The following is a 23,010-nucleotide window of genomic DNA, read 5'->3' as shown; positions in this document are numbered from 1 at the left end:
CACCATTACATAACTGTTGACAGGAGCCCGACTCCAACGGCCCGGCGATGTAAATGATTACACTTTGAAAAACGAATTTATAATCCATGAAGGTTTTATATTTGTTCAAAATTCCCAGAGTCGACCTCAGATCACAGCGTGGGAGCTGCACCATGTGGAAACGAACCCTGCATGAAGCAGCAATAGTTCAGGAGACTCTCGAGAGTCTGCAATGACCTGCAGGACAAGGGTCACATGGCGGAGGGAGGGAGGGAGGGAGGGGGGGGGGGTGTTCTCCACTGGCCCCGATTATTACAGGTTAATGGCTTTCACACCAAAAGTGGAAGTTCGACATTGCGCTCTCTCTATCTCAGGCGGTCGCACAAACCATCTCTTTGGACTCTCCCTCAACTTTGCATCACATTTAGCAGATTTTGAACTGAACTTTGGACTTTTTTTTCCATTTTAAGTTCAACGTTTTGCTTGTGAATCAGTGGTTTACCTTTAATTTTGTGATTCATAACATCCATAGTTGGCTGCTTTGTGAGACTATGTGCTGCTCTGCGTTCTGCGGTCTGAGACGATGCGGTCACTCACTGGTAATAACTGTAGTCGACGGTTGTCTTGTCCTCCGTCTGTCATGACAACCTTGGTTTGCAGGTTGTGGCTCTATATAATCATGATATACACTACCGTTCAAAAGTTTGGGATCACTTAGAAATGACTTTATTTTTCAAAGAAAAGCACTGTTTTTTCAATAAAGATAACATTAAATTAATCAGAAATACACTCTCTACATTGTTAATGTGGTAAATGACTATTCTAGGTGGAAACGTCTGGTTTCTAATGAAATATCTCCATAGGTGTATAGAGGCCCATTTCCATCAACTATCACTCCAGTGTTCTCATGGTACATTGTGTTTGCTAATCACCTTAGAAGACTAATGTCTGATTAGAAAACCCGTGCAGTTATGTTAGCACAGCTGAAAACAGTTATGATGGTGATATAAGCTATACAACTGGCCTTCCTTTGAGCTAGAAGTTTGTAGAACAAAATTAATACTTCAAATATTAATCATTATTTCTAACCTTGTCAATGTCTTGACTATATTTTATATTCATTTGATAAATAAAAGTGTGATTTTTCATGGAAGACACAAAATTGTCTGGGTGATCCCAAACTTTTGAACGGTAGTGTATTATTGCTGATGATGAAGTAGGTTGTACTTGTGCTGTAACATTTAATCTAAAACGGAGACAATTCAATCAGCCAGGGGGAACCATGAATCCACATGCTATTCCAATGACCATCCTGGGGCAGACGGGAACAAGCTTCTCCTCACAGGGACACTCCAGAGAGCTCCGGTCGATCTTTGACGTCATCGAGGTACAAACCCTGAAAGTGCACGGCTGACAATAAATTACAGACGGGCTTTGTGTACGTATAGAGTGCTTCTGAAGACGGTTAATGTCCACGGAAAAGCTTTAATTCATTTCTGGGCTGAGCGAAAATGAAACGTCCGTCTCCATAAAATCACCCCGGTCGCCAATCAGGCCGTCCACACTGCCGTTTCATAATTTATCTCCCGGTGACATAATGAAGATTTCTTGTATCTTTTAGATATTTTATCACTAATTTAGAGACCTTGCCAAGAGAGGAACAACACGTGTATTCAGCTTTAGTTTGGAATTTGCTCCTATAGGTTTTTTGACAATCTTTCAAAAGTATTAACGTCACTTCTATTTCATCGCAATCATCCAGACAGGCATGATGACCTCCGGGAGGCCTTCCTGCCTCTCCACAGCCAGGACCTCCAGGCCGGCCTTGGCGATGATGCACTTCATGATGTCCAGGTGGCGGCTGATGCTGCCGTCGATGGGATCCAGCTTGCAGCCCTGCCGCGCCATATTGTCCTTTATTATGATGACGCCGTTTGGACGCAGGCTCTTCTTACAGCGCATCAGGAAGTTCATCAGGTCCTTGTCTGTTAGGTGGCCTGAAGAGAAAGATGGATAAGTGTGTGAAGCCAAAAACAACAACAACCAATCGCAACACAGATACCTGTCGCTGCTGGGATCTTTGCTTCCATAAGTCTTCCTACAGGTGGAGAGCAAAACCTGCCCCGCGATGGCGTCAATGGCAAGTTACACTGCCTCATGCATCAATTGACCCACTGCAGAAAATAATGCTAGTCCGGTCAGAAAGAAGTCCGGCATCCTTTGGAATTAAGTTCACATAGGACGATTTGCACAGCTAGTACATGACGAGTCTATAGCCAGAGATCCCCCTCATACTTACATGCCACCCACTGCATCCAGATGACGTCATACTTTTTTTTTGGAGGTGTGAACTCTTGCAGGTTGAAGCAGTAGTAGGTCTCGATGCGGTCGGCGTCGTCGCCGAGGTACTCCTCGTGTGCGTGAAGCAGGAAGTTCTCCATCATGTCCGCCAACTCCATTTTCTCAAACACAGGAAGGAGGACGCCTTTGGACACGCGGCCGATCCCGCAGCCGCAGTCCAGGGCACAGTGCGTGCCGGCCTTGCCGGGACCCTGCGGGTGGAGAAAAAGTGGATGGAACATTCATAATCGGAGCAAAAAGTCAACTTTATTTCGAGGTTATCAAGAGAGGATGAAGTCAGGAATATTCCTCAACTGAAGATCGTTTGTAAAGCGACCATAAAAGCAATGGAGCGGGATTTATGTTTCAGAGAAAACTAAATGTATATTTAAATGTCAGTTTCCCTGCAGCATGTTATTACAATATCTATAAGTCAGGGATCTATACTTATAGACTGTGCGTTGCCAGATGTCAGGCCTCTGTACCTCAAAAGCCCCACAGCCCAAACAAGTCGACCTCATTTCCTCAGGGCAACGGAACAATGAACTTTACCACGAGGGAACCAAAAGTTGCCTCACTTGAATCATGCTGGTTTTTCTTTCTTTTCATTTGGTATTCTGACCTCACGCCAACCCCTCCACATCAGAGGCCCCAGTGTGTGATTGTATGAAAGATGGGGCCCCGAGGAGCTGTGTGCCTGTTACAGGAGGCTTCCTGGTTTTGGTGAATTACTGCCATATTGCCCGCTGCGTATGTAACTCAGTTTAATCTAGATGTGTTCTAAATCTTTTACTTCCCCGACTGGTTTATAATGGAGATGTCCGGTTTAAAAAAGGAGCTGTTCACAGCCAGGGGAGCAGGATGTGTCTGAGCACACGTTTGTAGAAGAGATGGCGGGAGAGAGACTCCTAACATTTATACACTGGGACAAGATGCTGTGAACACCCTTTGAACTCGATTATGTAATTTCAACATTTCAAAGTATCACTGGGATGATATGCCGTGATATACAACAGCCACGTTGCCGGGTGTATGAAAATTATGATATTTGTGTGATTTAAAAAAAATAAACACTGGTCTGTAGTCGGAGCCAACTGCATTTAAGTTGGTGAGCTCATGGATGTATTGTGGACTGCCGTACAGATTCATGTATAATAATGCACACTGGGTTTTTGAGGCACCACTGCGGTATGGATTTCAATACAGAATAGTTTGTCCTGAAATATGGTGAGACCTGGTCTCTTTCAGCTTCTGGCAGAGTTGCTTCTCGCTGGCTCTGACCAGTCCAGTGTGGATGAGAACACATTTGTTGTGTATTTTATCCAATCAATCATTGCAATATAATCCAATATTATTATACATAATATACAAAACAGAAAGACTGAACATGTATAGGTAAAAGCAAAAATGCTTATATATTCCTATTCTAAATTATTATTATCAAATAAATCAGATAATTAATATAAAATAAAGAAAAAGAATAAAGAAAAAATAATTATATATATTTACATACATATTCAATATCACACTTATAACCCTCAAAATAGTTTTATAAATAATCCTCACATTAATAAATGTTCTCTTAGAAAAGGTGAACATCTGGATGTAATCGTGTTGTCTTTGCATTATTAGCGTCATCAAATACTGTACTTAATGCTAGCAATACATTTTTATTATTTCCTTCCACAATTTAAAGAATTGTTTTGTCAATGTGAAAAGGACAATTCTTTGATAAAAAGTCCAATATTGGAATGAAAAAATGTACGTAAACTACAAATCTTTCAGCTTTTTACTGAATTCCTTTTCCAAAAATCTTTGATTTATAATTATTCTATTTGATCCTTGTTAGAGTTTAGCTGGTTAATCAATTACCTGGTCAACAGAACTGTTTAAGTCATTTAGGAAGCAAACATTTTCTGATTCAGAATTGCTTAAATGTAAGAATTTGCTATTTAATTACTGTTATCTATAATTATTCTATACATTCTCACATCCTGCAATCAAAGCTCAGTGAACTGACATACAATGTGTGGTAATAGCAATAAAGGATACCTTTCAATCGATCATCTCACAGAACTGAGTGCAGAGAAGAGAAACTCTACATGAAATATTTTCATTATTGCATTGTATGAACGAGTAGTTGAGAGCTTGTTGTGCTGACATTAGTACTCGTGGAATAGTAGCCATTTAACTGCCTGTAGTATCCTATCTTAGCACTTTATAATTAGAGCTCCTGTAAAACTGATCCTCTAAATAACCCTGTCTCTGGGCTAAACCATTCCCCTGATTTAGCACTTCCAACATCTAAAAATAAAACTCTAGTCCACTCTGGCATGCATTCACGTGAACGTACAAAGACACAAACATGTTGAGACATATGAGAATAAGACTGGTAAAATGTAGAAAAGTATGACATATTTTAAAGGAAGGTTTTTACATTTTGGGATAAAAGCAGATTCTCAGCTCGCTTAGCTCCGTCTAAAGGGAACAACATATGCCTCCAAGCACCTCGAAAGGTCCCTGGTTTTAACGTATTATATCTTGCTTGTTAATCTGCCCAAAAAATGTTGGCAGTTTTAAAGTTTAAAGACTTGAAGGTTGCTTCATGCTTATTAATCTCCCCATCTAACATTCGGCAATAGAGCGGATAGGCCTATTTCTCAAAATGTCAAACTAATTCTTAAAAATATATCCCCTCAGGTCAATTTTACACTAAATTGCAGTTTATAAAATTATAAATTTTTCTCCACGGAAAAAGACGGACAATCAGCTGTTGGCTCAGCTGTTTTTATAAGGCTGAAATCAAGTCTGAGTAGGCTCTACTATAAGAAACGGCACTGAAACCTCGTCTCCCCCACGAAACAATGCAGAATTCTTTTTATGAAGTCAGGAAGATGAATTCCTCACCCCAAATAGATTCTGACATGTATATGCAGGGATAGCTATACCCATGTACATCTATATACTGGTGGACTGTACTGAAGACACAGTGAAGTGTGTAAATAATGGACCAACGGCTTCTCAAATGAAACCGTATAAAGTTTCCAGACAGGCTTGAGGCTTTGATCTGAACCGGAATGTGAGTTGGTATCGCGTGACTCACCACAAATCTCTTCAGAAAATTCCGGGATCCCTCCAGATCAACGTTGCATATCTCCACATAATCTCCCAGCATGCCTTCCTCCGAGGCTGTGACGTCCTCATAGAACTGCTGAGCAATGTTGTAAAACTGTTTCTCTCCTTTAATGTACTCACAGGTGACTGCAAACAGCTTCACTGTTGGGACAAATGGACACACAACAAGAGAACAGCTTTACACACAGATTCCTAACACCATTTATTTAATGTTTGATGATGTGGTGTTACCCTTGGAAGAGGTTTTAAGTTTTAAGCTTATATGCTAACCACACCTATAGCAGTGATGTCACGGTGTCCTAGAGTGAGTGCACCTATACATCACTGGAGTAAGATAAGTCAAGCCACTGGAGGTCATCAAGAACAAAGATTTCAGGCCACTACATTACCAACAATGCCTACACATGTGTAATTCAGCCTTCGGTCGAACTTAGCTCCACCCACTCACGTCACTTCTGGTTGCAAAAACCAAGATGGCGTAATTATGAATTCACCCTGGACTGCAAAAACTGAGGCAACGTTGCATGCAAGCCTGAATCAATTTATCTCCAGGCTTCACAACTCAATATTTAATATGAGAAATTAACAAAAAAAGGGTAAAGGTTGAAAAAAAAACTGAAAAGAAAATGTTAGTTACTGTACGGTTACTGACAGTCATTACCTATTTGGTAAAAATTAACATCAACTGCATGCAACCTTGGATGATTACCAAATCTAAAAAAAAATATTAGAGATTAGATTTGACTAAAGTTTGAGACATGTGTTAAGGAATTATTTTAAACACAACTTTAGACTGCTCTGTGTGGAGAGGAACGCTGTTCACAATCTCAAGGGAAACATCGAATGATTTGATTACCAGATGACTATAAATAAGGACATGCTGCTTACACTCAGCTCAGCTGTTACAGGATATCAGAAAACAAGCCGGTTGACTTAATTCCAATGTTGTGCATTCACACACTTTGTGAGTTATCAATTAGCAAAAACGTGAAACTTTGACCCTTCTGTATCTAGTACCACAGCAGATGGTAAATGATATTGGAGTGTTTAATTATGTGTTGTACTACATGATGTACATGGCATACTGGGACATTAACTGGCTCCTGAGACAATCCCATCCATTCAATGCCTCACTTCTGCTGAGCTAAAATAAAGCCTGCAGAATGAGAGCAACATTTCCGAAGGCTTAGATGACACGTTGCCGGCGGCGAAGGCGTGGGAGGCGATAGGAGAACGGCAGGCCGCTCGTCGAGGATCTCCAGTGGCAGAATTCTTGTCACCAAAGTGAAACATTAAGACAGGGATTAGTTTCCAGCTGGATACCCGACTCCATGCCAGTAACAAGACGCCAAGAAAGGGACCGAACTGCTTCTGGAAGTCACGCTAGAAACAAGTTGTAGAAACAGACAACATTGCCCACTTGGCTTCGAGATGATTTGTAGATTTTGGCCGGTTCGGAGCATCTAAAGCTGTCAGTTACATGTCATGTGGCCCCTCGGAAAGGCTTTCAGAAGAAGGGTAATGATAGAAACATCGAGCAAGACAGAGTAGGGGGGAAGACGACGCGATGACATGCACTTCTGCCAAGGAAGTGTCAGTCCGGTGCACCCATGTTCTTCTATCTCGCAACTTTAAAGTGGACTAACTCATTAGAAGTGACCCTTCAATGAAAGAGAATGAGACATCTGATTAAACAATACATTGTCTGAAGATTTATATTTATTTCCAATATTTGAGGCCTTATTTTAACTCAAGTGATACCTTTTCATCCAGTGGACAGCATAATTATTTTTACTTTATTTGTTTGCTTGACATTTTCTATATTGAGACATAAATAAAAGCACTAAATAAATATTTAATTCAGTCCATTTACTGTTAAATGGTCATGGCGGTTGGTAAATAATCTGACTGCAGCTCTCTGGTTGTCATGACATGAGGTAATGCCAAAATGCCTGACATGCCATGCCATTAAAGGTCTTTGTATCATGTTAAAGGTAAGAACACAAGAGGTCTTCCAGCCAGAATGTCCAGCTGGTCAGGATCTCCTCTTTCTGCAGATTGTGGTCTGATGCACTAATGTACACCCTGCAGAGGATTAGATTAGACTTTCTACAACAAAGATCAGCCTGCTGTTGCAATCAGGCCTGTCCTCGGAAAAAGAAATGCTAAGTCAACTAATACTCAACGAAGCATTTGATTGATTTAATTGACAGATCTGTATAACTGAGTTTCTCGACAAAGAATCACTTTAAACCTTGGGGTAACCAGAGACATAAGTTATTTGGAAAAAAGTAATGACATATTTTTTTAAAGCACACAGAACAATGGACTAGAAAGATCTTTTTAAACTATACGACCAATGTGACGACAAGTTGACTAATTGACTAAGAGGGGGGAAGCTCTTGTCTTGATGAAGAGGTTGTTCTATTATACCCCTTTAATAAGTTTGGGATCACCTGTTGTATTGATGCTTTTTTCTTTCCATCAATAATGGCTATTTTAATAGCAACACGCCTGTTAATTCCAGCTTTTTAGCGGCTGAATGTGATGGGTTATTCTTTGACAAATAGCCAGTCCCTTTGTCTTTGTACAGAAACCGAAGTGTGTGTTCCCTGACCGTATCTGACCGAGAGCACTATAGAATAAACACAGAAGTGCTCGTTTATCAAGAAATAGTTCGAGCCCCAAACTACAAACTGTAGTTTTTATATTTCTGTTTGTGAACAAATTAAAAAGGTAGCCACTTAAAGTCCGATGAGCCGGTTCCCCTTGGGACGAATCACAAGTGCATTCACATTTTAAATATATGCATGTATCTCTACAAACACTCTTCTTAGACATTATCCCATTTCAAAAGCAGATAAACTCTTAAAAGAGGTGGAGGCAGCATCATAAAACCTCCACACGTCTTTTGATGTGGGTCTGCAAAGCAAGTATGTGGTAAACCTTTAAATGCATAATGATGTAAGACTATATTTACTTGTTCCTTATTATTTGTTGGCTATTCCAAAGACAAACCTCAAAGCTCTTAATAATTCCCTGTGTATTGTGTGTTTTATCCTGTTTGGTATTAACACTATATGCCCGCCCCCCATCTTCCACATAGCCATTGGTTAAATTATTAACAATATATGTAAATCAACTTTAGACAGGTGATTAATCATATTTAATATCATGACTGGTCTTCCAATCTCAAATGCATTACCTTGTGATAAATATGTGACTTTAACCCTCCTGTTACTTTAGGGTCAATTTGACCCCATTCAATGTTTAACCCTCCTGTTACCTTAGGGTCAATTTGACCCCAGGCTGTTTTTCACTGTGTCAAACATTTAAGAAATATCAACTTTTTTATATATTGAAAGGGCTATTTAGGTAGTCAACAAACAAACATAAAGTACCTCACACTTAAACTTGGAAAACAATATTAATTCTAATAATTTTCTGGAGGTTTTAATTGCTGGGGTCAAATTGACCCCAAGGGTAAAATATGTAAATATAAAGGCAACAGGAGGGTTAAACATTGAATGGGATCAAATTGACCCTAAGGTAACAGGAGGGTTAACAAAGCTAATTTTGTTATTTTTTATGAATGGAAACAAATTTAAAAAACAATCGGAAATAAAAATGTGTTGTTGTATCTGGTATACTTTAGGAAAAGAAAATATGAAGTGATTTGTTCTCAACCAAAACATGCAAACATGCTTCTTCGTCGTTGCCGAAATGCTTAACGGAATCTAAAGGTCAAGTAAAGGTTGACCTCTCAACTGTGTGTAGTTGGATCTTTGTGTGGCCCTTCTTCTTACCCACGGGAGTTTTCTCCAGCAGGTACAGGTAGCTGGCGAAGAACTCATTCCTCAGCGAGTGTTGCAGGTGGAAGGACATGCTGTGGCGACACATGGTCTCGTCCGTATCTTTCCAGCGGTCCTTGAACGCCTGGTGAGCGCCCTTGTACTCCACGTTGGGCAATGGGCTGCCGGTCGTGTCTGACAGTGAGATCTCCATGTTGTCTGTCTGTGCACCTCACAGAGCGGCGGTGTTGGTGTTTTTCTGAGCGATGCTAGAGGAGAGTAACGCTCCGTTGTGTGCTCCGCTGCCGCTACTCCGGCTGCTGCTATATCTGTCCAACCGAGTAATGAACACGTCTCCACCAGCCTTCAAGTGGTCGGCGGAGATCTTTTTCAGGGGGCCGTCCTCAGGACCCCAGCCAGATTTACAGATCACCTGCTAGGCACACTGACTCTGGAGGAGTAGGGGGGGGGGGGTCAGTTATGTGATGGGCGAGACGGCTGTCTTTGAAAGACACACAGGTGACTGGATTACAGCATGCATTTTTAGCAGCTCACGAGTCCATACATCTGACCTCAAGGCCTTGCTGCCATGTAATGTGGTCCTAAAAGTGTTGTAAACATGACTCGTGTTTTGTTCTGACACCGAAGAACAAAGAGTATAATATAGGCTTCCGAATCATTGAATTCCCTTCGTACACAGACCAATCTGACCTTGTGATTTGACCCCCTTGTATATTAATAATGTAGGATATCGGCATCTGGGTTCTCAAAAAAAGAGAGACACATTGAAAAAATGTAAAAAGCTCTATGCTGCTTAGTCACAGTGGCTGACCCAGATTTGTCAAAGACTCAAACACCCACTTGGATAAAGGTTTGGCTTAATATAGTGTCAAAAACTCATACCAGTAGTCCAAAATCAAATCTCAACGAATTTCCAACAAATCCAATTCTTTGTGTTTGCATTTCTTAAGCAGCCGTAGCCAAATTAAACGCCAATTACGTCCTTTTAACCTTCCTCCTGTGTTAGCTTTCTGTTACCATCTCTTATGTTAGCGGGTCGGTGCCGACCCGTGTCTTAAATCAGCTGTAAAATACACCAACAACAATGATCTATCATCCAATTTGTTTCTCATCTCTTGGTTACCTTGTTAGGCTTCCTTATCCATGAAAATATTGGTTTTAATATTTTTGGTGTGGGCTTCTGGGCCTTTTCTTTGTCAGTATATCATATTTCAATAAAAAAAATGGTAAAATGAACCTCAAGAGAATCATTTAAATAAATAAAGGGTTGTTGTGTTACTTGACTATTACTGAGGGGTATTAGAACACATCTCTGAAATAAATGTTATATTTATTTTTTTATTTTAATATTATTAACGATAGTAACATTTATGGTGTTAGGGTCAATTTCGACCCATATATATTTACTTCAAGAAAAAGGCTAAAAAGTATTTTTTTTCAGCAATAGAACTTCAATACAAACACAAAATAAAAAACAGAACAAGTCATAACACGAAATATAGATTTGCAAGGTCAAACAAACAACCAATCAAGCAAATCAAACCAATAGAAATCAATTACTAGTTCCAAAACAAACAAAAAAACTCAATCAGAGTAAAAGTCTCTGTGTGCAAGAACTTGCATGTGTATGTGTGTGTTTAGATGCATGTGTGGCAAAAAGTGACACTTTTATTGTGTTCTTTGCAGAGATATTTCTTGCAGTTGAAGCACAATACGTGTGTCTTGCTTGGGCAGACCTCACACCTCTTTCTTTTAGAATCAGGTGGCCTGAGTCATAGCTGGTAAGGAAATTGTCACAAGTGATATTGTGACCCTGCAGTCCAGTAGTCATATCGAGGACCACACGTTTTCCTTGGTTTTTCTCAGGGATGCCACTCGCAGCTTTGCCTGTGTAAATCTGTAGATTCTGTAGAGAACAATGCAAAATGAGAATCCCCTAAAGCTCCCATGATTGGGGGAGGAGCTGGCTGAAACTGTGTTGGCTGACAGTGCACTTATGATTTCAGTTTTGGCTCTAATTATTGCTTTATAATCTTATTTTTATAACCGGGTCGAAACCGACCCTAACAACACAAAGGTCATAATTTCAACCAGAGCATTTTATAATTTAGTGAAACAAAATGTTTTTGTTTTATTTTGTTGAAATAGAGGTTCCTGACAAAGTCAAAAAGCCTTGATGAAAATAAACAAATGTATGTGGTTCTTTTTTGCATTTAAAACCTAAAACGGGTCGGTGCCGACCCTAACACAAGAGGAAGGTTAAACGGGATGAACAGTTGGTATAGTATAAAATAATGAGTCATTAAGAGCCATTTTGAATTTAAAATGAGTTGTGCAGTTGTTCCTTTGATGAAGAGTCTATTATTTAATTGTTTACTTCTCAAGCTCTCAACAACATGTGAAGGGTTGAAGCTTCGCATGACCGCTTCAGTTATGTGACCTCTACCCTTCTCACCTGCTATATGAACCACTCTTCCTGACTTATTCTGGGTTGACGCCTTGAAATAGTTAAGGGGTGTATGTAGCTGTTTGGAGTTCCCATTCCTGACTTATCATATAAAATGGAAAGCTTTGCATTTTATTTAAACCACAATGGCTGCATTTGTCAAGATAAGGTAACACAAAAAAAACTGCATGCAAATCTAATACGGTCAAACAGTGGCAAAACAACCTCTATGTGCCCTTGTAGCACCATAAATCTGTCAGTCAGCAGGAAATACAAAACTGTATTTTTGACCCCTAACACACATAATATTCCAATATCACGAGCCACAGACTAAATTTAGAGCAGTGACATCAGCCGTCACTGGTGCCGAGACAAGCGAATACATTCAGGGCAGCAGATTTACAGCGTTACAGTAGTAATTGACTTTCCATTTGTTTATTATCTCGCTTGTAACTTGAATAAACTAGATACATGCCATGACAACTATTATATCTCACTGAGAGATCTCCAAAGTATTCTTTCAAAAAAACAAGTTAACAAATGTGCAAGCGCAGAACAAATAAACTTCTAAGTGTTATTTCTCTTTAATCTTTTGTTGTGATTTGCCTTAGTCCGTCTTCCGTCAAGAGTTCATTTAACAATAAAGAATATTAGGAAACATTCACTGTGGTTAATGTAAAGAAATAAGTATTACAAATTCCACATCCGAAGTTTACAGATCCTTCCTTTTTGACCTTACCTAAGGTCATGTTCAAAGTTATGGAACCCCAACTCACCCTGGTGGCTTCTGTTATTGGCTCAAAGTGTTGTACATTCATGGTTCCCACATGATGTGTCCTATTGATTTAAGTAATCTTACATCAATAGTAGTTTTCTTCCAGTGCCACCATGAGGATTACATGTTTGTTTTTGAGTGAAATACCACATCATGAAAAGACCTTTTAATTGTGCTGCTACTGTTCAGCTTCAGAGCAGGCAGAGGTGGAGGAAGCATTCAGATATTTTAACTCAAGTAAAACTACTAATACCACACTGTAAAAATACACTATTACAAGTAAAATTCCTGCAATAAAAATGTCACTTGACTAAAAGTATTCAATCAGAAAATATTACAGTTTCTTGTGATTGTTCCGAACTATTAGTCTATACTCGTTAATTAATTTAAATTCAGGATTATACTGTTGCAGTTGGTTGAGGTTGAGATCAGTTTGAACCATTAACTAAGGATTCTTTTTATTATAGATACATCTGCTGATTTTGTTTCTTGTTTCTTATAAATCAATTGTTTGAAAAATAATGAAACATTATATGACAATTACCCACAGACCATGAAAGTGATGCCTCTACAATGTTTGTTTTGTCCAACCGACAATCCAAACCTCAATATTATGACATATACATTATTAGAGCATTTTCACAGCAGCGATTGTGACATGTCACCAGGTCAAGTTTAACACAGGTGTAGCTAATTAATGAAGTTAATTAAGGCCCATTCACAGCTGTTTCAATGAGCCAGCATATACACAACACGAGGGCCATGCTCCATCGAAATGGAATTAGGGCTAAATACATAAATGACATCTGTGTTAACCCAGCTATGCTGTGGTTTGTGTGGAAAAAATGCCTGATAAATGTTAGGATACTTTTTTTTTAACCTGTATCTTAACTTAAACCTGTCAGGTTTAATTGCAATAAAGACATATAGTAAAACCTCTCGTATTTTTTGTAGGACGTTACCAAACATAATGAGTGAACTGACTAATGTTAAAGCTGGTAGATAAATGCAATAGAGTAACAATAAATAAATAAATATTTCCAGGTGAGAAGCCGAACTTTAGCAGGAGAAGTGGTATGAAAAGAAAAAACTCACATAAAGACTAGATATTTAATTTTCTACTTAAGTATGGTACTTGTAACTTGAGTAAATGTAATTGAAGTTCATACACGTTCTGCAAAGCTTGGCCTAACTCCCCGTCCTGCTGGTTTCCATTAAACTCGTCCTCCGTGCCGACAGGTGGCAGCAGCGCTACCTTGATTCAGTTAAAACAACATTGCATGCTGGGAGCTGGCTGAGTCGCCGCCCTAGCAACCAGCTGCAGAGAAGAAGAAGAAAAAGAAAAGAAGAAAACATCCGCGGTGTCTTCATCAGCTTTAGCTGGCCCCGTTTGGGACGCAGACAATGTTTATGTTGTGGGCTTTCTTTCTCATCTAAAATGGACAGTTTTCAAGCAGGAGATCCGCTGTATCTGAAAAGGTAACGGCTGTCATCGGTAGCTAGCGAGGTGACGTCTGTGACGTTACCGTTAGCGAGCCGGTTGAAAGCATGACAGGCGGTTTAAAAGGAGACCACTCCGTTACACACATTCATGAATGGGTATGTTGTGTACGAGCAGCATAAAGAAGCCGACAGGAGTACCGGTACCAACATATTAACCACATATCCGTTTTGAGTGTGTCCCGGGAATGTGACGTCAAGAAAAATCGATGGACCGTGACGTAATTGACGTAACTTTAATCAATGGGGAAAAACATTGATTCGTAGGTTCTTAGGTTGTACTCATTACACAAACAGTACATATATTAAAATGTGAAATTCATTCACACATCATTAAATTTCCTTCCATGAAACCTTTAAATCGTAGGATTACACCATTTCTCCATCACCTGCCCATATATTCCTGTATACACATGCCCTGCTGCTATACAGCTCCTGTTGGCAATAATAATAAATGTGGTTGTAATATTTGTAGTTATTGTTTTCTTAATTAGTTTAGTTACATTTCATAATATATACACACAGAGTTGTATACATAAGAGATGGGGCTGCTTTTGAAAGCACTTTATCTCATTCAGCCAAACTGAAGAGAATCAAATCAGTATGTAATATTGTTTTATCTTGAGCCGATGCTTACTTTGTCTCTGGATGACCCGCAGGAGAGTGAAGGGATGCAGTCTTGAGGTCCACCCCACTGAGAGAGCCCTCGTGGTTCAGTATGAGGTGGAGGCAACTGTCTTGGGAGAGCTGGGGAACCCGATGGTTGGAGAACGCAAAGAGTGTCAGAAAATGTGAGGAAAAAAGCACTGTCAGCACATTCAGCATTCACTTTTACTGAGTTTACTTTAACTGTAACAACATAGTTACGGTTTATAATTCTTTGAGAGAAATGACGTTATTGTGTCAGAATGTTTCTGTATCCTGATTCAATTGTATACCTCACATCTGAGAACCAGGTGCTCAGTGGTTCTCTGAAAAGCTGTAATTGTCACATGTGTATATGTTTCTCCTTCAGCATTCGCCTGAAAAGCCTCAACGCCCACACAGACACGTCCTCTTTGGCCCGGAAGATCGTGGAGGAATGTCAGCTGATTCACTCGTCCAAACTTCGCGAGGTGGAGCAGCTGCTCTTCTATTTGCAAAACCGCAAACAGTCCAATGGTATTGAGGAGTTTCTTCATGACTACTGACATGTTCTTAGTGAGGGTTAGTATACCTTAGAGAAGAAGTCACAAGAGGCCTTTTTCATGATGCTGAGTATTGCCTTTCACAGACGACGACAAAGAGAAGAGCCGCATCTCACCTCGAGACTTCACACCTTGCGCAGGAGTGGAGGTAGGAACTGAACTACAGCACTCTGTGTGTGTGTGTGTGTGTGTGTGTGTGTGTGTGTGTGTGTGTGTAGTTCTGAGGACATCTGGCAGTCCTGAGGCTAAACTTTATTTTCTTCAGGATGAGGTGGCGACCATCAACAGCATCGATGAGTATGTGGAGCTGCTGTACGAGGACATCCAGGAGAAGATCAGAGGAGCCGCCCTCATCTTCCAGCTGGCTCGCAACCCAGACAACCTGGAGGAGCTCATTCAGAATGGTACCGCGCTCCGTTCGACGAGGAAGGACTTTGTTCTGCTTCAGGAGAAGAAAACCCAATTATTTGTTCACTCTTCTTTGTTGTTCCTTTTAATTCAGACATACTGGGCCACAATCCAACATGCTGCGATCCAGCACCAATGCGTTCATTTTACTTACTTATTAAAAAAAAAAATATATATGACTTTTCTCAAGTCATGGGACAAATCCTGGTTCAAAAAAGTTTCCAGCTATTATTCTTTTTGTCAAATAAGGAAGCGCCTTTATTTTTTAAAGACCATGATACTGCTCATTTCTTTTCCAATAAAAAATATCAACGGCTGGTTATCAATCAAACCTCAATACTTTTATGGTACCGACTCAAAGATTGTCAAGTAACACAACTTGGCGTCACAAGTCTGTTTTTTTCTTCTTCTTAACATAATTCAAAACTTAAATCCAAATGTAGCCTAATTGTGGATAATTCATTTAGATTGCTTAACATTAAGGCGGCGAACAGGTATATTTCTGTTAAGGGGTGAGAGCAAGACGTGGACCCAAAAGCAGAACAAGGAGGAACGTTCTTGGTTTAGTCAATAACAAAAAGGTTTATTTAACTTAATCCAGCAGAGCCATAGTCTGACAATGGAACAAACAAAAATCGATCAGACAACATCAAGGAGGAAGACCAGCGTTTAAATAGGCAGAGTCCTAATTGGTGATCGCTCCCAGCTGCTCCAGAAATCACCGCCCAGGAGAGGGAGGAGGCGGCCACACCTCCTTGTCGAAAACTAGACAGACGGGGTAAAACACACAGGAGACAGAAGGACAGGGAAACAGAGGAAACACAGGGAAACTATGGACCGTCTTGATGACAACATAACATATTTCAGTGTCCGTACCATGTTCGACTCTTCACATACTGGAGCTGTAGATATCTTTCGCCCCTACCTTACCCTGCAGTGTTACCTGATGGTTATGTAGAATTGTACCCCTTGAACCCTAGTCTATTTATGAGCTTTTTATTACCTTCGCATTGAAAATGCGGAAGGTTATGTTTTGATCGCCGTGTTTTTAATTCATTTATTTATTTGTATGCGTGTTATTCACATAACAAAACATTTTTTAAACCGAATCGCATGCAATTTGGTGGGATGATTGGTTATTATCCGGGGACCATTTGATTAGATTTTGGGATCAATCGGGTCAAAGGTCAAGGTCAAGGTCATGGATAGGTCAAAATCTTCTTTTTACCATAGCGCGGTCAATTTATATCCAATTGGCATGCAACTTATGCCAAAATGTTCTTAATTCAATGCCCAATCTTGTGATATGCGAAGGTATGCGCTCTACCGAGTGCACGTTCTAGTTTTAATATATATTCAGCAGCATCTTCCTCGGCGGATGGAGTTTGGGCAGGTGGTCGTCTACGGAGGGAAGACAGGTTATCCCTGTCATGATATGGCGGTATGACAACACCTCCGTGGTAACCGAGCAAACTCCATCTGCTTGGAAAGACCAGGATCAAGGTCAAGGATGAACTTTATATGATCAATTATTCAGACTGTATTAACTTTCTGTAAATAATCTTTTTTTTCCCGGCTAAGTGGAGCCAGTCGTTACAGTTCAAAAGTGCAAAACCTCACTCGTATTCCAAAACTCTCAAAGCCAAAAGCCAGATTTGGATGAGAGGGGAGTTTTGATAGAAGGAATACCGCTCGAGTGTAGAACCCGTCCTCTCGGCTCCGGCTTCTCAAAGAAAAACAACGCTCGGCTTCAGTTCCGCTCCCTTCCGTGACAACCGCGCTGTTTCTTCCGCAACAGCAAGGAGCCGTCACCCTCCTCGGCCTCGGTGAGACGGCACGGCTCCATTTGTATCTGTCACGACGCGTCGACCGCTCACTCCGTCTGGCGCGCCGCATCAGCCGGCCCGCTGTTGATAAGAGCCCAGTGTTCGTGTGAACCGAGAGGCCTGGGGTCGACGGGGAAAGAGGAGACGAGCCCTGGGACGCGCGTCATTTTTTTTGCGCCGACAAAACCCCCGTAGCACAAAATCCTCAGGAGCCTCCGACCTCATCGCATTCCCCCACGCTTCTTTGAAACTCACCTCCGGCTGCACTGTTCAGTCCGACTCTGATTGAATTCCACACACAGACGCTTTGCATTTAGTTTTTTTCTTCTGTGGTCCTTCATTCATGACTCTTTTTTAAATGTTTTTGTGTCTGCAGAGACGGTCCTTGGAGCCCTGGCCAGAGTTTTGAGGGAGGACTGGAAGCAGAGTGTGGACCTGGCAATGACCATCATCTATGTCTTCTTCTGCTTCTCCAGGTAAACCTGCACTTCAGACGTATGCAGAGGCCCACAAGTGTCTGACTGTCCCTTGGTTCCAACGTTTTAGTGACATATACGGTCTTCAATCTCTTTCGGAGCCCCTAGCTATTGTTTTTTTAAAGTTTGCTTTCCAGGTTTCGGGGTTTAGAGTGACAACTCTTGGGGAGTTTTCATACACAGCTACGGTGAGCTATTCAGGGTTAAGTGCCTTGCTCAAGGACAGATCGACTTGGGCTAGTGGCACCCACTCGTTCAGGAGAGCATGGGCATCAAACCACAGTCTCCACTTCTTTATGGCTGCAAAACTTCATTGCAAAATCCCACATGTCTGCCTCTACTGACCAACATGTGTATCTGTTTGTGTTTGCAGACGTCCAACGTTTTCCGCATCCTGGTTTTGGACAACGTTACCGCCGTGCCTTTTTCATTCGTTATGATTAACTCAACTAGGGCGGGGCGATATGGAATAATCAAACCACATACCATGATATCGATATTGCATTACGCACAAAGCCAGTTGAGCAGTTGGAGGCAGTCATAACATTTGACCAGCCGTACGGTTGCCTCCTCGTGCGCAGCTTTTCTACATTTCAGTTGTAACAGCATTGACCTCCACTGACTCTGCTCTCTTCTCCTTTCACTGCTCTCCCTCTTACTTACAGTAGTCATCCACCTTTGGCAGCGTACCTAGTACTGAAGTTTCACTCTCCAACTGGGGGTTAGGAAACCCTAAAATTAGCCCTCGCTAGAATAATACATAAACGTCTGTCAGAGCTGATTTAGGCAGCGAGAGGACGCGAACGTCTGAAAACCGATCGTCGCTCTTGGCTCAGGTCCATCTCCATGTTATGCTGTTTGGATTGTGAAACGGTTCAAGTCGCACTGATTATACGTCGGACCAGGACATACTGTTTGACTGAATGTGTTTTGACTTTGACAGTTTACTTTGTAAACTACTTTAGGGGTGACGGATTGGGTCATTTTAATGACAGCTCCCAGCTGGAATCCCTGACACTTTTGGATAAATGGAAGTCTTTTTCTCTCTCTCTCTCTCTTTGCCTCTGCCTCTTCTTTTCTCATCTAGTTTCTCCCAGTTCCATGGCCATGTCACACATTTCAAGATTGGGGCCCTTTGTATGAATATCATCGAGCATGAGCTGAAGAGGTACGACCTCTGGCAAGACGAACTGCAGAAGAAGAGGAAGGCCTATATCCTTTTTTCCTGAGAGTCATGCAACTGGACATTCTAATACTTACGGCAGTTCGGTTATCGCGGTTCAGTTGTGATGTTTTCTGTGTCAATTTGATTTCCTTGACTGGTCTCACATGAAGAATTCTCTGAGAACCCAAATCTGAGGAAGGAACATGAGAAGTCTTTCAGAAAGTACCAGAGCCTTCTGACCAAGCAGGAGCAGCTCCTCAGAGGTAACCGTGGAAACCTTTTACCCCATGATGACGCCAGGCCTGGCCTGCAGTGTCCACCAGGCTGTTATCACGTGAGGGTCAGCGTAGTCCTCCTTTAAACCCGCAGTCTGCTTACTGCGCCTCCAAGTCCTTTTTGTTTAAGCTCTACCAGCCACTCAGTGATGCCAGGTGGCCAATTTTTCTTTTTTTTAGATTTTTTTTTTTATTAACAAAAATGTTGCCCCACAGAACATCCGCAGTGGAATAGCACCTACAGTTTGTTATGATGAAAACACTACTCTACAAAAGAAAATACACAAATGTATAATCCTGTGGAAATCACCACACAAGGATGATGTTTTTTTTTTTTTTTAACATAAGATGAAAAATAAAAATAAAAAGCCAGGTGGCCAATTGATAAAGTATCCAGACATATCAGATACGTTTGGCTGAATTTTGAGAATATTTGAACAAAGTTGTGCGTCTGACATCTAGAATATTGTATGTTAAATGTAATTACGCAGAAAGCTTAAGTTAGCTTCTTGTAGCTGCAATAAATACAGTACCGGTACTTCCGAATTAAAACATTTAGGCATAACGTATAAACTTGCCAGGATTGTATCAGAAATACTGACTGAAATTGATAGAATGAACAACAAATTAGATTTGTTAAGCAGTTATTGGAGAAGTTATTCGTCTCCAATGAGAGGCGTTGCTGCTTTAGTCTTAATCATTTGAATCTAAATATCTTTGAGGTTCAGATCCTTGTTCAGACAAAACATCTGAAATTGAACTGTGCTCTGTGGTTTTTACACACTAAACAACTAGAACGGGCACTCGGTAGAGTGCATACCTTCGCATATCACAAGATTGGGCATTGAATTATGAACATTTTGGCATTAGTTGCATGCCAATTGGACAAAAATGTATCGTGCTATGGTAAAAATAAGATTTTGACCTTTCCATGACCTTGACCTTTGACCCGATTGATCCCAAAATCTAATCAAATGGTCCCCGGATAATAACCAATCATCCCACCAAATTTCATGAGATTCGGTTCAATACTTTTTGAGTTTTGCGAATAACACGCATACAAATAAATAAATAAATACACGGCGATCAAAACATAACCTTCCGCATTTTCAATGCGAAGGTAATAAGGTGATTCATTCGGCTGTAGCTCATGGTGGGACAGTGGTCGTCCCGCAACCATAAGGTACCCGGTTCGATCCCCGCTCTCCCCGTTAGTTGCATGTCGAAGTGTCCTTGAGCAAGACACTGAACCCCCAGTTGCTCCCCAGGCACTTTACTGCAGCCCACTGCTCCTTCATAACTAAGAATGGGTCAAATGCGTGGGATCAATAAAGTGTACATTATTATTAAGATAATTTACACGTCTCTTTGCTCCAAAAGAAACAAGAACAGCTCCACTGAATCATAAATGACTTGCATGAAGCCAAAACAACAGCTAAAGGGGAGCTCCAGAAAGAACGTGTGTCCTTATGTCTCTGGCGTGTTCGACCCCGTAGTTGCTCTGTGTCTGCTGCTGAACCTGGCTGAAGACCCCCGCACAGAGCTGAAGATGAGGAACAAAAACATCGTCCACACGCTGGTGAAGATCCTGGACCGGGACGACGAGAAGCTGCTGGTGGTGGTGGTCTCCTTCCTCAAGAAGCTCTCCATCTTCCTCGAAAACAAGAATGACATGGTGAGACAGGTCAAACCCCCTCTCCTCTTTATTCTTGCATCTTTACTGAAGCGCTGATGTACACAAGGCCTGGCTGAGGTTCGAACCCTCCTTTTTCATTCCACCACATTTTATTAAAATTTTACGTCCACGACATGAAATTCAAAAAACAATCGACTTAAATTCAAGGTTGTAATGCAACAAAATGGGAAGAACAGCAACGGTGATGGATACTGTTGAGAGGCACCGTGCAATGGTTCTAACATGCATGATGGCTTCCCCATGTTCGTCATGCAGCCTGAGTTCCCTCAGAGCTCTACCTCTCCATGTCACCCACGTCTAGACGATGCACTTGTCAAATCAATTTTATTTATACTGCCCAATATCACAAATTAACACTTAATCTCACGAACTCTGCAGATAATTAAGGTGGAAAGTATTACAAAGCAAAACAAATTCATCAAGTTTTTTAAATCTGATTTTAAGAAATGGCAAATATGACACTAATCGTGGATTTGTGAAGGAAAACTAGAACGGGCATACCTTCGCCGCAGCCTTTTTTGGTACCTTTTCATGACCTTGACCTTTGACCCGATCGATCACAAAATCGAATCAAATGGTCCCCGGATAATAAACAATCATCTAGGGCTGCAACTAACGATTATTTTGATAATCGATTAATCGGTTGATTATTCTATCGATTAATCGATTAATCGGATAAAAAAACAAAAAAACTTTAATTTTCAACCCTTTATTCAAAACAGGGTCCGTACGGTCATGGAAAACCTGGAAAAGTCATGGAATTTTTAAATGGCTATTAGCAGGCCTAGAAAAGTAATTGAAAAAAATAAAATCCCAAAATATTTGGAAAAGTAATGCAAATATGATTTATTCCAATTTTAATTTACACTGTATATATACAGTATGCTTTGGAATTCTCATTGTTAGTTTAAATACTACATCTTCTCACGTTGTCACGTAGACAGAGTTTTCACAAAATGTTTAATCATGGAAATTTGGTTTAAAGTCATGGAAAGGTCCTGGAGACCCACTGGTCAGCATGTGGATGAACCTGTTCACTGGTCACCATGGTGATGAACCTGTTCACTGGTCAGCATGTGGATGAACCGTCACAAACAGACTGACAGCTTTCCTCTCCTGAGCAGTGGTCCCCATTTGGCCCCCTGAACAATACCAGAGACGCGTTCCGATTTATTATTTTTTTCACCTGGCCCGCTGCCGTTGAGATTGCAGTGAGACGCGGAAAAAATGTGAAGTGGTGCTCTTCGCAATAAAACATCTTTGATGGACGTGTCGCGTCTCGGCCAATCAGCGTTCAGATGTCCACAGCGTTTGGGAAGTTAGGTTAGCTTGAATGTTAGTCCGCTACATCTGCTGCCGTCACGCTGCACGGTGTAGCGATACTAACAAAGTACCAGTGCGTTAAAAACGATGTGATTTATCATATTTTTAGTATCGATACTTCATTAAAAGAGCGATCAGAGCGCACGCGCTGTTCCGCTCCGTCAAATGTTGTCTGCACGCGCAGCGCAGCGCACACGGCGAGTCGTGGCTTATCTCCGTTGCCTTTCTCCATGGAAAAATATGTTCCGCCATCCGCCACGGAATAAAAAAACACGTTTTCTACGTTATACTCTTGTGGAAATGCCACACACGTCGTGACATGTAGCGCCCTGGTGTCTGGGGTCATGACGTCACCCGTAGGCGCACTCAGCTCCGTGAATGTCTCCGACTACGTGAATGACTTCCGCATCCAGCACCACGTGAGCAGCAGCAGCCAATTAGATTCATCAACAGAGGAGCAGCTCAGCGCTGATTGGCTCTAACAACGCAGCATTATGCTCTCTGCTCTCCCTCCACTCCGCTCTAGTTTCCCCTGCGCCGCTCTGCGCTCAACTCAACTTTTTTTATACTCCGTGACTTATTGAGCACCGTAGTAATCGCGCGACACAACGAATCGATAATGAAATTCGTTGCCAACTATTTTAATAATCGATTTTTATCGATTTTA

The 23,010-nt window shown here is 41.1% G+C and overlaps 2 protein-coding genes across 2 annotated transcripts in view; one reads left to right on the top strand and one right to left on the bottom strand.

The window, feature by feature from the left end:
• Positions 1-1,138: 1,138 nt before the first annotated feature.
• On the bottom strand, positions 1,139-9,556 carry ntmt2 (N-terminal Xaa-Pro-Lys N-methyltransferase). Its single transcript, XM_056414848.1, has 4 exons — positions 9,261-9,556; positions 5,423-5,595; positions 2,279-2,531; positions 1,139-1,976 (listed from the first exon to the last, which is right to left on the bottom strand). The coding sequence occupies exons 1-4, from the start codon at positions 9,457-9,459 to the stop codon at positions 1,720-1,722; spliced, it is 882 nt and encodes a 293-aa protein (XP_056270823.1). The 5' UTR covers positions 9,460-9,556; the 3' UTR covers positions 1,139-1,719.
• A 4,262-nt stretch (positions 9,557-13,818) lies between these two features.
• The window catches only part of kifap3a (kinesin-associated protein 3a), a 31,741-nt gene continuing 22,549 nt past the window's right edge, over positions 13,819-23,010 (top strand). Inside the window, exons 1-9 of the mRNA XM_056414063.1 lie at positions 13,819-13,966; positions 14,647-14,778; positions 15,003-15,148; positions 15,261-15,322; positions 15,440-15,578; positions 17,785-17,884; positions 18,972-19,098; positions 19,216-19,312; positions 20,821-20,999. Of these exons, the coding sequence (XP_056270038.1) occupies positions 13,926-13,966; positions 14,647-14,778; positions 15,003-15,148; positions 15,261-15,322; positions 15,440-15,578; positions 17,785-17,884; positions 18,972-19,098; positions 19,216-19,312; positions 20,821-20,999 (1,023 nt within the window). The 5' untranslated portion in view covers positions 13,819-13,925. The remainder of the gene's footprint in view (positions 13,967-14,646; positions 14,779-15,002; positions 15,149-15,260; positions 15,323-15,439; positions 15,579-17,784; positions 17,885-18,971; positions 19,099-19,215; positions 19,313-20,820; positions 21,000-23,010) is intronic.

This window comes from Pseudoliparis swirei, chromosome 5 (assembly GCF_029220125.1).
Source record: "Pseudoliparis swirei isolate HS2019 ecotype Mariana Trench chromosome 5, NWPU_hadal_v1, whole genome shotgun sequence".
Classification (NCBI taxonomy): domain Eukaryota; kingdom Metazoa; phylum Chordata; class Actinopteri; order Perciformes; family Liparidae; genus Pseudoliparis; species Pseudoliparis swirei.
This window is presented reverse-complemented; position numbering and strand designations above follow the sequence as displayed.

What these genes read in the sequence shown, in the direction of transcription:
- ntmt2 (XM_056414848.1), bottom strand. Translation starts at nt 9,459, where the DNA reads ATGGAGATCTCACTGTCAGACACGACCGGCAGCCCATTGCCCAACGTG. An exon ending in GCTGGAGAAAACTCCCGTGG is followed by an intron (nt 5,596 to 9,260) that starts GTAAGAAGAAGG and finishes TTGTCCCAACAG; the next exon opens with TGAAGCTGTTTGCAGTCACC. An exon ending in ATTTTCTGAAGAGATTTGTG is followed by an intron (nt 2,532 to 5,422) that starts GTGAGTCACGCG and finishes CTCCACCCGCAG; the next exon opens with GGTCCCGGCAAGGCCGGCAC.